The sequence below is a fragment of the Papilio polytes genome, unplaced genomic scaffold, assembly GCF_000836215.1.
Source record: "Papilio polytes unplaced genomic scaffold, Ppol_1.0 DF820622.1, whole genome shotgun sequence".
Lineage (NCBI taxonomy): Eukaryota > Metazoa > Arthropoda > Insecta > Lepidoptera > Papilionidae > Papilio > Papilio polytes.
In genome coordinates this window covers 1,410,438-1,425,632 of record NW_013528582.1, presented here as the reverse complement: position 1 = coordinate 1,425,632, position 15,195 = coordinate 1,410,438, and the positions used below count along the sequence as shown (strand labels likewise).

Here is a 15,195-nt window from a genome sequence, read left to right as displayed (position 1 = left end):
TGCGGGGCCAGCGGATGTGGCGATATGCTGTTTCCTGCGAGTTGCGCAAAGCATAGAATGCTTCCGTGACCATCATCGCTGATAAGGTGCGTATTGTTGCGAAATATTGCCAAAATTGGCTCCTCTACTAATGTAATTAAATATAATTTCTATTATCTAGCCCCACGCGGTAATAATTAGATGATTGGACCAGTTAGCGAGTACCAGGACTGCATAACAGATAGAAGACTTATCAGATATTTGATAATATTTCATTCGTAAAGTTGGCAACGCACTAATTAATGAAATATTAAAATATGGTAAATCCTGAATTCCCGGTGGTTTTTCCTAATGGTGATTACCTTAGATCTATACTTCTATACTGATATCATAAAGAGGAAAGATTCGTATTTTTGTATGTATTGAAATAACTCATAAAACTACTGGGCCGATTTTAAAAATTCTTTCACCGTTATAATGGTAACTTATCTGTGAGTAACATAGGGTGTATTTTTTATTATTTATTAATTTCACGCGGATGGAGTAACAGCTAGTATTATATATAAAAAGAAGGCGATTCTTTCGTTGTGACAATTTTTTGATGTTAATGACAGTTACATTATCACTATTATTTCTTCCAAAAACTCAAAAACAAGCGCAAAAATGGCGAAATCAAATACGCACAATTTCACTGTTTATAGTCTGTACATTTCTATAAATGTATAAATATAGTTCAACCGTTATAACTTATTTAGCTTTTTCCTTTTTTAAAAAAAAATATCTATATTGCATGTTAGGCGACGACGCAGGCGAACTCTCGTGTCGGAGGCCAAGACCCACTTTGGGTCGCTGCACCAACGCAGTAATTGTATGTTGTCCTTTTACTTGTTCTGTCACTATTTTTATAAATACGTCATGTTTTATTAAAATTGAATAATTTTATATTTATTTGCATTTATTCGTAATTTACTGACAGCTGCTGCGTTCTTGTTAAATGTCAGAGCAAGTTGAAAAAGCGAACAATGCGTAGGCATACAAAAAGACCGCATTTTATGTTTATATTAATAAGAAACAGGTACAAATACATATTAAAATGTTATACCATGCAGTATTATTCTTACCAATCTATGGTAATATTATAAAGAGACAATATATTTAATTTTGTATGTATCCGATTCACGTAAAAACTACTAGGCTGATTTTAAAAATTCCTTCACTATTTGAAAGGTAATTTACCTGTGAGTGACATAGGCTGTATTTGATGATTATTTATGTTTAGGATACATTAAAAAAGAGGGTATTTCTGCACGCGGTCGGAGTCGTAGTCAACAGCTTGTTTACTATATATTTTAACCTTTCATGGATATTGACGTAAGGCACGAATCTCGTGTCTCAAGGAGGCTAATGACCTTGTTAAGGTTATATAAATAGTTAGTACCTGTTAGAAATTGAACTTATTTAAGCAGCCCCTTAGTGCAAGGGCGGATCCACCTTTGGCGCCAGGGGGGGGGGGTCACATAGTCGTGATCAAGTCAGGAGCTTCACAAAATATGTAAACACATTTTGTCAAGCTCTTAAACAACCAGTTTAGAGAGGGAGTCGTGACCCACATGACCCCCCCCCTGGATCCGCCGTTGCCTTAGTGTAGGTTTCTCTTATTAAATCTACAAGTACTTAGTGATCTGCAGCAATAAAAACGAAATTTTATACAGTACTAAATTTCGCTCGCGACTCCGTCCGCGTGAAACTAAAAAAATGAAACAAAAGTAGCCTATGTGTTCTTCCAGACTATCCTCTATGTCTATACCAAATTGGACCAAGATCCGTTAAGCCGTTTAGGCTACAAACTCTAACAAACATCCATCCATCTATCTATCTATCTATCTAAACTCTCGTATTTATAATATTACTATGATTACTATGATTGTATGATTAGTATCCTCATATATCTTTAATTTCTTATTTTTACATGTAATGTATTTTACTTGATTTTATATAAAAAAATTAATAAAATAAAACATATTATGATTAGAATTTTTACTTACTTAATTATGCTTTTATTAGAATTAGGGATAGGGCAGTAAGTAGTAGACTAGATTAGATCTGAATCTTAGCTTAAATAATATTATCTTCATCTAACTAATATTATAAATGCGAAAGTTTAGATCAATGGATGTTTTGTTTGTTAGAGTTTGTAGCCTAAACTGCTGAACGAAACTCAATGAAATTTGGGAAAGACGTAGAGCATAGTCTTGAAGAACACATAGGCTACTTACTTTTATTTTTTTTAAATTCAGCAGAAAGCTAGTATTTCATAATTAAAACAATTTCCTTTCTTGAATAGAAACAAATATAAAAAGCATTGATTAGTATTGACCTTTACGAACAATTCTGATTTGATTTCGAATATTTTATTTATATAAAACGTTTTTATTACTGTACTTTACTGTAAGGTGTTTGATGTTATAATAATTTAAAATATTGTATCCTCAGAGAATTTACGATTATAAATGAAACTTGGGTTAAAATCCAGAATCTATTTTTAGTTGTTAAGTAACTATTCGTTAAATTAATAACGTGTTAACGATTTACTTTTAAATAAGTTAAGAAATAATTCGACAATATACTGATTATTAATAATTTCTGTAAATATATTTTAAGGTTATTTAATATTATAAAGAGGAAAGATTTGTATATTTGTATCTATTGAAATAAATAAAAAACTACTAGGCCGAATGCAAAAATTCTTTCACTATTCAATAACGACGTTATCAGTGATTAATCTATACTTATTTTGAAAAAAACTTCATTGGGACTCTATCTACTATGTTCCAAAATCTAAGAGCTTAATTTCAATATTAGGTTATAAGCAAGCCTATTAATATTTAATCACAATATGTCTGTATTAAAATATTTTTTCTTTTCCTGCCTATTCAAGTTTCATTTGATATTTTAAGCTCGTTTCGTGAAAAAGCTCAAAGCTACAAAAGTTATGTCCATTGATAGTTTTCATGAATGAATTGGTGGGGATGAGTGTCCGCGCGCCACACGCCGGCACAAACGAAGCAAACGCTTCGTGCGCGGCCAGCCGACATCGCGCTCCTTGCGCACGCGCCCATCTCCTACGGGAACCGAACTTGTGAATCCTCTCTAGTGTTCTGTGCTACGGACTTTTCTGGTATGCAGCTCTAGTGATGGCGTTTAGCTTAAGGTTTGTTTTTTATTGTTTTTTTTGGTAATAGTTGACAGTTGTAAAAAAATATTCTTATTTAACTATATGAGTACTAATGTACCTTTTTTCGGTGTTAATTGTTGTTAGATTTAATTTAAGTGATTTTTTAAATTTTATTTTAAACAAATATAAATATATACTGTCATTACATTTTAATACCTATCAAAAATATTTTACGTATAATATTTGCGGTTTAATACAAGCCGAAAATTTTGTATATAATTAACCTATTTGGTTATATTTTCTTAAGCGATTTTAGTCACTCTTAAATGTGCGAAACCTCCATATACTATATCGCAAGTTACGTTTACGCAAATATTTTATCTGTGACTTAATTGTAGTTTAGTTTTACTTACGGCCTCAGTAAAATATTTACAAATTAATAGCATAAATAATGCTAACTTAATACTTTCGATTTCAACGAGTTTAAAAGCTCGGAGTGTGATATTCACTGACATCATTGATAAAAAACAAAGATATCCATAGATACTTTACAATAGCATGATTAATAATTGAAAAATCAAAATAAATTATTTTATAAATAAAAGTTTTTCGTTAAATCCCTTTTACGTATATCCTCCTGTGTTGATTGCGCATAATACATTACAAATAAGGTTTTATATATCGCAATCGGAAGAAGAAATCAATTTGAATTTAATTCATAATTAGAAAACAAACGACTTGCTAGAAAACTTGAATCATTCTGAAAATTAGAGCCGTTGCGAGGACATTGTTTGAACGATATGATATTGTAATTCTGATATCTAGCTAACTCAAGCCCTTATATATTTTAGATTCAGGTTACAAACTAACGACCACCGGGATTCGCCAACGAAGCGAAACGATCAGTGTTATCTGTCCTTAATCAACAAATGAGGGGACGCACAGAAAGAGGATGTGTCCAATGCCTAAGCGTTTCTTTAACTGACAAATTCAGATCTCCTTTCCATTCCCTCCTTGGATCTTCTTGTACCTGGTGATTATCAGATGAATCGCGGAAATTATTCCACTTCATGCCTGTCTTCTGTGTGGTTGAGAGAGGCGGCTTCAATTCTGCAAGATGTAGCAGACTCTATCCCATAATTATACGCATCTGCAAATCTAAAGGCAACGCTGACTTCGCTTTTATGGTGAATTCCGGTAACCGCTTGCTCGTTTGTCATATACTACTAAAAAATTAATTAATCTATTTAGTTTAGTTTATTTTCTAGTGAATTACTACGAAATTGCATTATTGCGTCTTAAAATATGGTGACAAAGTGAGGAATGGAAAGAGTTATTGTTAGTTGTCTAGTTGGAATTTTTACTTTATTTTAGTGTCGAATTTTATTCTTTACAATATCCATCCATACACCTCTAATGAAATCTAAAGCATAGTCACGTATATTGCTGTTTCTACATCTTTTTTAAACAGTAGAAATTTACGTAAAGATTTAAATTATTTACTTCACAGAATGTTTTCCACAGTACATATAAGCATAGACACTGGCTTTTCTTCTGCCATTCAAGTGTAATTTTTATACCTAAACTTTTATATGTACTGGTTTTATTTAATAGTAATAAGATGTACATTTGACGTATGTTCCATAAATAAAACGGTAGTAGCAAATGTCCGGTGGACAATTTATCTCCCCGCCCTTATCTCTTTGTAACACAACGCGAGTTACAATATTTAATTAAATATAATAAAAAAACTATAATAGAATATCATACCATGCTTATAATTATGTGATCGTTATATGTAGAATTATAATAAGGGTTTGGTTTTCCGTTAAATTCTTTCAATTATCTTAAGACATTGTGTTAAAAAGACGGCTCAACTTATATGGTAGTGCTTAGTGTTTAATTCGCTTTCTTCGCGGTCCCGTATCACCTCTAAAGATGGACCCCCAACGGGTCCGAAACTAGTCAGTGCTGTCACCGGAATACGTGAGTTGGGTCGTCTTTAATTCTTTTAATTATCCGTAACTAAAATTATAGTAAACCAAAGAGTAGTTAAAGACATATAAAACACGTTCATCAGATTTTAACTACTTATAGAAAGGTCTTCTTCTTAGATTTAAAAACAAAAAATGTCAAAGAGCAAACAATTAACTAAATGTTCATAATAAAAAATAAAAACATTGATAATCGAGATATCTTAATTGAAATTAATTCTTTGTGATAAAAAGTTCGATCCCAATAAAGTTATGGTTTTATTTAAGACGTTTTTTGTATAATTAATGTGAATATTATTCACATGGTATAAAAGTACAATATTTTGTCTCATTTTAATGATATTTGAAGGTTTGTCTTCTAAATAGTACGTAGAATTAATATTTTTTATTTATGTCAACACCAAATCTAGATTTTAAAATATGTAAGTTTTATAACAGTGGTTTATTTCAAGGCAATTCTATTTATTTTATTTCAAGGTCACCAACTTGTCTTTATCAACACAAATGTCAAATTCCGCGCTATTCCGTTATTTGCATCATTTCATCATTGGTGCCAAATGCAACTTGCATTAATCAAATTAAAGCAAGAAATCAAAATGTTCAATAACAGGTTTTTAGTTCTCACGATTTTATAAACCAAAAAGAAGCGGTAAACGGTAATTAATCTTTGTTTTTTTTTTTATAAAACGAGTAATATTTAATAAAAAAGGATTTGTAATGACTAATGAAACTTATCGAAAAGGTAAATAGTAATTGGTTCACTTTATTTACAATCGAACATTCGAGAATCGAATCGAAATTTAATCATTCTAACAAACTGGTATAGAAATAAAACCACAGCAAATTGACTGTCGTATAATTTTCACACATCGCAAAAATACACTTTTGTTTTGTCAAAGCAAATATTTTTTTAGACATTTTTTGCGGATAGTTTGTGCCAGGCGCTATTTATTGAGTGTTTCAAGGCTCAAGAATGTTATTAGAATTTTGGTCAGGGAAGGCTCACAGCGATTTTTGTATAAAGCCGAATGGTATCTCGTACAAATTTACCAGTGTAGCACCTCGTTACTTATACAAGTAAATAATAATGGACGCCGACTCCGGCTCCTAGTAATTTAACCATCGCACAGGCGCAAGCGAATGCGCGGCTCGATGCAATTAAATAATTAGCGGACCACTATTTTCTGAAATTACCTGTCGACGTACGATTTGCCACGCCTTAAACGTACTTGAAAACTTAACTATGCTAGGTATAACCGTTTTTATAATTCAAACTAAATTAGTGATAATCATATAACCTATAATTTTAAATTTGGTAGTAAAACTTTTCTATAAATTTATGTAAGTAATTAATACATATAATATTTCTTCAAGAATACAGTATGTTAAATAAATCATGAATTTTCAAGAATCTCCACGTAGGATACCCCTGGGATATAAGGCCATATATTTTCCATTTTGGGTGGTCTTAGCTGGAGGCATTTTAAGCTCTACAAAGCCACATATCAAAACTTATTAAGGGATCAACGCAATCGTCGGTGAATTTATCACCGATTCAGTGATTTAACGATAATATATCGTTTATTTAAAGAAAAAGGTACGGAGTAAAGTTCAGCGAGAAAGTACACAGAAGTAAAAAGACATAGAGAAGTTTAAGACTATGTTTAAATCCTTTTGTTAGAAGAACATTAAATAAGTAACGAAAATAATTATTTTAACCTTTACAAAACTATATGTAGTGGGGATTAAATTATAACCTAATATAGAAACAAATGCAATCGAAAACTCGCAAATCGTTCATGTGTTAACGTCTGCAGGGGTTGCGCGGGGTGTGGGACGGAGGGGTGCACTCCCGCACACGAACTGGATCCCGAGAGGACAGGAAAAAAATAAGAAAACAGGCGAGATTAAAACTAAAACTATTGTTCCTTTAACCCGAGCCTCGCCGCTACCGAGCCGGGAATTTCTCTCATGCATAAATTCATCTCCGGTTTTGTCAAAAGAGATTCGTATAATTAAACGTTTAGGAGATTTAGATACGAGCTTATTTACTATTATAGCAAAATAGCATTTACCACAATAGGAATAGAGTATTATTTTCTGTATATTGTTATTTTTTAGTCTTTTTACAAACAGTAGCGTCAAATGGACAGTTTTCTTCGAATATAGTCTTACTTTTAAGTCTTATTGTTATGTCCCGTTTGATTGTTTTGGTGCTTTTTTGTCGGATGAAGATGTGATGAAAAACTTTTACAACTGAAATGTATTGATTGAAAGAATATAACTGTTTTAGAAATAAAAAATATTTAGGCCGTTTATTTAACTCACGTTGCGTCCGGGTTCATTGAAAAACAGGATTAGTAGGTTGACTGAAATTTTTCTAGAACATTTAAGACTTAATCTATACTATTATAATAAAGCGTAAACACACACTTCTTTGTTGCCTAAGATGTCAGCAATTACAGCATGTTTTTGAATAATTCTTTTTTAATAAAAAGCCCTACACTTACGTCACGCTTTAAGCCATATATTTTCACGCCATTAAACTTAGGGGGTAATTTTTTTGGATAAAAACCCTAATGTGGGGAGGAGACCATAAGTTGCTACCAACATCAAGGAAGCAAGGTTGCCATGGTTTGTCATCGTCATGTCATTTTGACATTTGCAATTGATCATTTGACACATGTAAACAATATAATAAAATTTTCCTAATTTTACGCGGATGAAGTCGCACGGGAACAGCTAGTTTACTAATACTAAATACTGACAATTTCGAGTACATTTACTTACTTAACATACATTCAAAAAGCTACATCATGGATTTTATATATTAAAGAATGTAAAAATTCTTATTTTTTACCCTTTTTGCCAGTAACATGATCCATGAGAAAGGGTTGCTTGAGTTTTTATGGTAGCCTCCATTAATCGTGCGACCTCAACTTGACAGATATATTTTTTCTGACGTGCCAGTTACGCATCTCATTTGGGTCAACATAGGTGGATACTTTTCTGTTAATTTTATGTATAACTAGTTTTATAGCGAATCCATCCGCGTGGAATTAAAAAAACAAAAGTGTGTATCCAATGTGTTCTTCCAGACTATCCTCTACATCTATACCAAATTTTATCGAAATCCGTTCAGCCGTTTATGCTACAAACTCTAACAAATCCATCCATCTAAACTTTCGCATTTATAATATTAGTATGATATTTATTGCAGTCTCATGTTTAAGGAACGGTTTTTATACTTTTTACAACACATTTTCGGTTTGCAAAACTAGAGCGCATAAACATTCTCCGGGACAACCGAAAACGATAGAGTGATAACCATCAAAGCCGAGATATTCTGGTGGCCGTTAAATTTTAAACTGGAACACGACCCTTATACGACTTGTGCAAGCATTGTGTACCGGACGAAATTGGCCCATTTCATACACATTACCTAGAGTTGATAGTCACACAGAAATTAGGTCGTACAATGCAAAGCTTCTAAGTGTTACAATTACGTAATATAGCATAATGAATTGCGTACTAACAAATACAAATGGGCCACACACGAAGTTAAATGAAATAATACAAACGCTCAAGTAATTGGTTAACCATTTGAGCAGATGACTCGCGATTTTAACACAATGGTTAATGAATGGACATTTGTCGAAACTTGTTAACTAATGCTCGCTTCGAGTGTACATAGTCAATGTAGCAAATCTAGTGCTCATGTAGTTATGCTCGCCTAGTACTTATAGTTGTGGACACCAGATCCGTATTCTGTTTTAGTTTTCAATGTGGTTTAATTTTAACCTTTTAGGTTAAGTTGTCGTGTTTTTATTTTACGAAGTAAATTAACATAATTTAAGTAAACATATAGGTGACATCTAAGTAATAATTAAGTACATTAAAAGCATGGTTTTTAATGTATTACTAAATTATATTGTAGAAATAAACAAATGTCGTGAATTTATAGTTCAACATGCAAGGTTACATGTGAAAATCAGTTTATAAAATCTAGTGTTTATATAGCTCTGTCATGTTATGGTTTCCTAGTACTTTCAGGTATTAATACGAGATCGGTTAGGTCTTAAAGATTATGCGCTTAGTTTTAAATAAACATTAAATAACGTTAAATAAACATTCGACTTAGTTTTTAGACAATTTTATTTATTAAAATTACCTCCATCATCTACTTTTATCAGTAACACATTACATTAAAATTTGTATTACTAATTAAATTCTTATTCACTTTAAAAAAATTAGAGTTATTAACGGATATCCTTAGTCTTTCTGGTTAACTATATCAAAAGATTTTCCTGCCACGTTCCCGGTACCGCGATGCTATTCGGGGATAACGACGGGATGGAATACATTCTCACCGCTTACAATCCGTCTTCAATTACATTAACTATTCTACTATTTTAGATAAAGCATTATTTATATGTAGGCGTATTGTTTATATTGTAAAAAACGATTTAAGATTTTCCACTTACGCTTCTGCGTTCGTAACTCAATGGTTAGCAGATACGAATTACTGTTTTGAGGTTGTGAGTTCGAATTTGCCATGCGACTTTTAACATTTAGGACAATTTATTATTTTTTAAAGTAGATTTTTCTTGAATTGTGATTAACAAAATATGATTTCATTATAACGAGAACATGTGTTGATGCTGTGTGTCATTATGACGTCATTTCCTGAAGCTACTACAAAATAAAGTGCTCTATCCATTGGTCAGATATGTGTTGCAAAATGTATATTTTATATGATGTAAAATGCTAAGAAGATTAATTAAAATGTTTAGGGGAACTTAAAGTTAACCAAGAGCAAGTCGCTTAAAAGTAAATTATTGCAGTTATCGACGCATACGAAAATCTCACGCGAAGTTCCGTCTTGTTTCTTTTTTGGCTCGTTACGCACATAACACGAGTCCCGCATTCCCGGGTAACCGACCCATTCCCGGATACATGGACCTAAATTAGGGAAAGTTGTGGAATGACTGACCATGTTTAAATTCGTTTAATTGGACCAGGATTCCATAAGTTGAAGTGTACGTGGGAGACGTTTCTAATTACATGTTATCCTAGTAACATTTCCAACACCTTGTGGGAGCAAAAGTAACCCCTATCTTTTGTTCGAAGTGTTGTTAACATTAGGTACTAACTCAACTCAGAATTGTTTAATTGGCGCTAAGGGAATGCCTTACTATGCCTTGAAAGAAACGTTCCTTTGATAATACTTTTCCTTTAATTCCTTAATTCCTTTAATAATGTTATAAGTGAGCTTTAAAATATCTTTTTAGTTTTATAACAATTTAAATTTACTAATGTTAAGACGTTTATGCGTATGTTAAATAACCCGGAAACATATCTGTGCGAGAAACAGTTATTTATGTTGACAATACATGTTTAAAGACTTGAGTCTAAGAAGTATTTGCTTGTATGTAATTCTATAGTGAAGTATCTTTCGTATTTGGAAGACATTTAAACCGTTGCATATAACATAGCTTTTGCCCGCGACTTCGCCAGCGTGGAGTTTAAAAGTTCGAAACTTCCGTTTGTTCCTTTTTTCAAGATTCCCGTATAAATTTTAAGGAAGCCTAAAACACTTACACTTTCCTTCTTAGAACGTTTTAACTTAGGCAGTAGTAATCTACGTAATAGAAATCTACTGGTGCAAGATTACAAATTTCTTTGCCCAATGTAATTGGTTTAGTTGTGTTTTATTTGATACTAGCTGTTCCGTGCGGCTTCATCCGCATGAAATTATGAAAATTTTATGTTATTGTTTATGTTTGTCAAATTATCAATAGCAAATGTCAAAATGACATGACATGACAAACCATGGCAACCTTGCTTCCTTGATGTTGGCAACAAATTATGGTATCTTTCCCACATTAGGGTTTTTCCAAAATATTAACCCCTATGTTAAATGGCGTGAAAATATATAGCCTAAAGCGTGACGTAAGTGTAAGGCTTTTTATTAAAAAAGAATTATTCAAAAATATGCTGTAATTGCTGACATCTTAGGCAACAAAGAAGTGTGTGTTTACGCTTTATTATAATAATATAGATTATGAATGAATACATGGTCTATTTATAGTTGCATCTAACTAGACCACCCCACAAGGTTTAAATACTAAATTAACTGAAATATACGTATTTCGTAACCTAGTTAAGACCACTTGCAGACAGCATATGTCACAATTTTCAGCTAAAATGAGTTATTTGAAATCGTAAGTAAATGACGTGGGAACTGACGTGGTGGGGAGGGGGGAGACGCAGCCGGGTGCCATGTGTGTCACCCATGGGGGTTGACATATGCACTTGTTTTAGGGTTGCTAGCGTAAAAAATGTTTTAAAGTTTTTTGTGACGTCGGCAAGCTTTGTGCCAGATAATTGTATTTTAATGATTTTTAAGAGATAATCATATGCTATTTCCGAAGTTAATGAATAGAGGTTTCCAGTTATGAAGTAACGTATTTGAGTTCAGTGGTTTTTAGTTACTGTTCTGGTGCTAGGGTTTTTGATTGATAGGTAGTTGGCACTATAATTATTACACTAAGTATAGTTATTTGTCATTTACCATAGAGAAGGGTTATCCTTATCTATTCTCTTTTAACTTACGTACTTTCATCCATAGATTACAAGTAATGTTTTCCTATAACAGATAGATAAATAGTAGATAGTTTTATTTATTTGTGCAAGCCCTAGTGTTGACAAACAATGAACTCTAAATCACCCGCGGAGCTGCGCTGGCGCACGCTTTGACAGTCTCTTGTGTAAATGTTATTGCAAACCATTCATGTTCTCCTGCCCCCTTGCGAAACATTCCCATACATATTTACAACTTTCTACTTTCATGTTTGCCTAGTACTATTTATTGTAAGTTTTAATGGTTAACCGTTTAAAAACTCCTAAGCGTAAACACACACTTCTTTGTTGCCTAAGATGTCAGCAATCACAGCATGTTTTTGAATAACTCTTTTAATAAAAAGCCCTACACTTACCTCACGCTTTAGGCTATATATTTTCACGCCGTTAAACTTAGGGGTAAATATTTCGGATAAAAACCCTAATGTGGGAAAAAGACCATAAGTTGTTGCCAACATCAAGGAAGCAAGGTTGCCATGGTTTGACATCATGTCATGACATTTGACATTTGCAATTGATAATTTGACAAATGTGAACAAAACAATGAAATTATTATAATTCTATGTGGAGGTCACATGGGAACAGCTAGTTGATCATAAAAATGCAAGAGAGGTACGCTAGGATGTAAACACGTGTGTTTTAATTTTTTATTTGGCAGTTAAGTGCTCATTGTTTTCAATATACTTGTTACTTGAGTTTTATTGTTACAATAACAAACATTTTAAAAGTATCACATCCAAAAGGGTTCTTAAAACTCTTGAGGTAAAAAAAATCAAAGAGTAATTTGCAACAAAGCCTTTGAGTGCATTTGTTAAGATATAATGCAAACAAGATAAAAACATAGGAAAGCACTTTATATTGTCCAGTAATAAAATATATTGCAATGCAAAAATACAAATAATTTCGAGAATTAAAACATCCATGGAGACTTCTTTATAATTTAGATATTGTTTCTAATTTAATAGGGTGTCGGAATAATTTAAAAACGGTCCAAAATTATTCAAATTATTGGCCATAAGTACAAAAGTTCGAAAATTAACGACATGGATGGAAGTCTATAATTTGCGGTTTACCGGGAAGTACACTCGACAGTCTTAAGGTAAACTTTATTATCTCATTTTATTAAGGGCTTTGGAGCACTTAATCTCGCCATGTGCTCTCTATAAATAAAAACAAATAACAGCCAACGCAAAGGGCACGGCTGCCGGCCAATTATTTTTATCGCTCTCACCGGCTTCAGACTGTATCGGGCGAACGATCTCGCTTACAAAACGTAATATCCTTTAAAGTATAATATCCTGGTACCTCTTACAAGACGACTTACAAGAATCCCGAATTTAGTTTACAATTACAACGTTGTTATACTTGTTTTCAACAGTGGAAACATTAAGTTTATTATTGTTTTAAGGATGTGGTTTACATATTTATTACAATAGGAAACCTTTTAACTGGATCGTATGAGGTTTCCTTCATAAGCCATCTTCAAAGTTACAAATAGCAAAGGGATTTTTTTAATAAAACAGTCATTTCTCCCGTTTCTAAGTACAAATTATGCAATAAAATATTCGCTTTTCTTCTCAATGCAAAGCAAGACTGCAAATATTTGCCTTTCGCCTACAAGTCTCGCAAACACTCGACTTTGTTATTTGCTCACATACACATTCATAGAATGAACGCAACTGAGTTATTTTGAACGACTGTGCAAGATTTTATGTCACCAATATTTTAAAAGTAAAAAAGAAAGTATTAAAAAACTTATTTAATTAAATAACATACTAAACGAAATCTGGGTAAGTGTTTAGGTCGAAGGTTGAGGTTTTTCGATTTCTGTAGAATTTATTTTAGCTTTTAGAATATAAAGGAATCTCAGGAATGAGTGGGTTTGAAATTTTGAAATCGGTATCGATTCGTACCTTCATTACTTATGCTTTCCTGGTATTTACGAGCGGGAGCAGTGACGTAACTTCGCCAACGATCCATCGCGTCGGCAAACATTTGAATGAATTTAAATTTTTTTGGTTACTACAACGGTTATTGTCCCGAATTCAATTATACTAAAATCATTCAAAATAGTAAAGTTCAGACATCAAGACAGGCAAAACTTTTGTATAGTTATGTTGAAATTATTTGTTAGCTCCCGGGTTGTAAGTGATAAATAAATATTGTTTGAGCAGCAACGGAATAGCTGGTGCGTCCTTAGGTAACGGTCGTAAACGTTTGTTTGAACTGCAACCATTGCTTCTTCCGTTTCGTAATGTACAAAAACAGTTTCGCATACGTTATTTCAGTGTAAGTTTAGCTTACTACTTAGTAGTTCATGAGTTTCCATTGCGAAAACCGGTGCATTTAACCGTTATCACTACAGGATTTACAGATTTTCAATAGCGCATCACGTTTTGTAACAAATATTACAAAAATATGAATGAGTAAAAAAGTAATTAAATAAAAACTGTAGCAACAAAACGAATGTCATTCATTCGTTTACGAAAATCAATCATTTCATTCAACCTTCAATGGTTGGGGAAATTTTGCATTGTACACACCCCTCAGATATATCGACCTCTCTGTCACTAGTATTCCTGCCTCTGTCAGACAGGTGTCGCATTACCTCCGCGCGTTCCTGTGCTCCTGGTACTTGCCGGTCATCTGCGACTGACGCACTCCCATACTGCGCACACATGCGTAGTAAGGAGCTATGAATGACAGATTAAAAATACTCTAGTACCTTTAAAATTATTTCAACTGCGACAATAAGTTCTTTTTTGTTTTTTAAAAAAAAGTCAAATTTTGACTAATTGGGACCACTAGTAGGTACTTCACTGCTAATTAAAAGATTTGTACATTTTTGCTGTTACACTTTTATCACAAAACAATTCGTAATCCTTAAAAAAATATTAACATTCAATCGTTAAACATGAAATAGAGCCGACATTATTTTTAATTTTAATTTCCTTAAAAAAAACCGTTATCTTGAAGGCCAGTTTTTGTGGTTTTGGAATACCAAGCGTTAACCGCGTCAAAGTTAATTATGTTATGTTACTGTACTTAGACCACAAGATTACAACGGGAATAATCTATCCCGTGGGATTAAGTTACCCACTCTAAGCTTATTTGATGGACATCGATCATTGACAGAGTAACTACTACGTAGAAATTATCTACGTAGTAGTTGACTACGTGACTGTGTGACATCATCCGCATAGAATTATAAAAGTTTTATTTTATTGTTCACATTTGTCAAATTATTAATTGCAGATGTCAAAATGACATGACATAATGTCAAACTATGGCAACCTTGCTTCCTTGATGTTGGCAACAACTTTTGGTCTCTTTCCCACATTAGGGTTTTTATCCAAAATATTAACCTCTAAGTTTAACGGTGTGAAAATATATAGCCTAAAGCGT

At 32.7% G+C, this 15,195-nt stretch overlaps 1 protein-coding gene across 2 annotated transcripts in view; it reads left to right on the top strand.

Annotated features, from left to right (window-relative positions):
• The first annotated feature begins 3,038 nt into the window (after nucleotides 1-3,038).
• LOC106110471 (papilin) overlaps nucleotides 3,039-15,195 on the top strand; it is a 78,397-nt gene continuing 66,240 nt past the window's right edge. For both annotated transcript variants that reach the window (XM_013292313.1, XM_013292312.1), the window contains exon 1: nucleotides 3,039-3,190. In XM_013292313.1, the coding sequence (XP_013147767.1) occupies nucleotides 3,174-3,190 (17 nt within the window). In that variant the 5' untranslated portion in view covers nucleotides 3,039-3,173. The remainder of the gene's footprint in view (nucleotides 3,191-15,195) is intronic.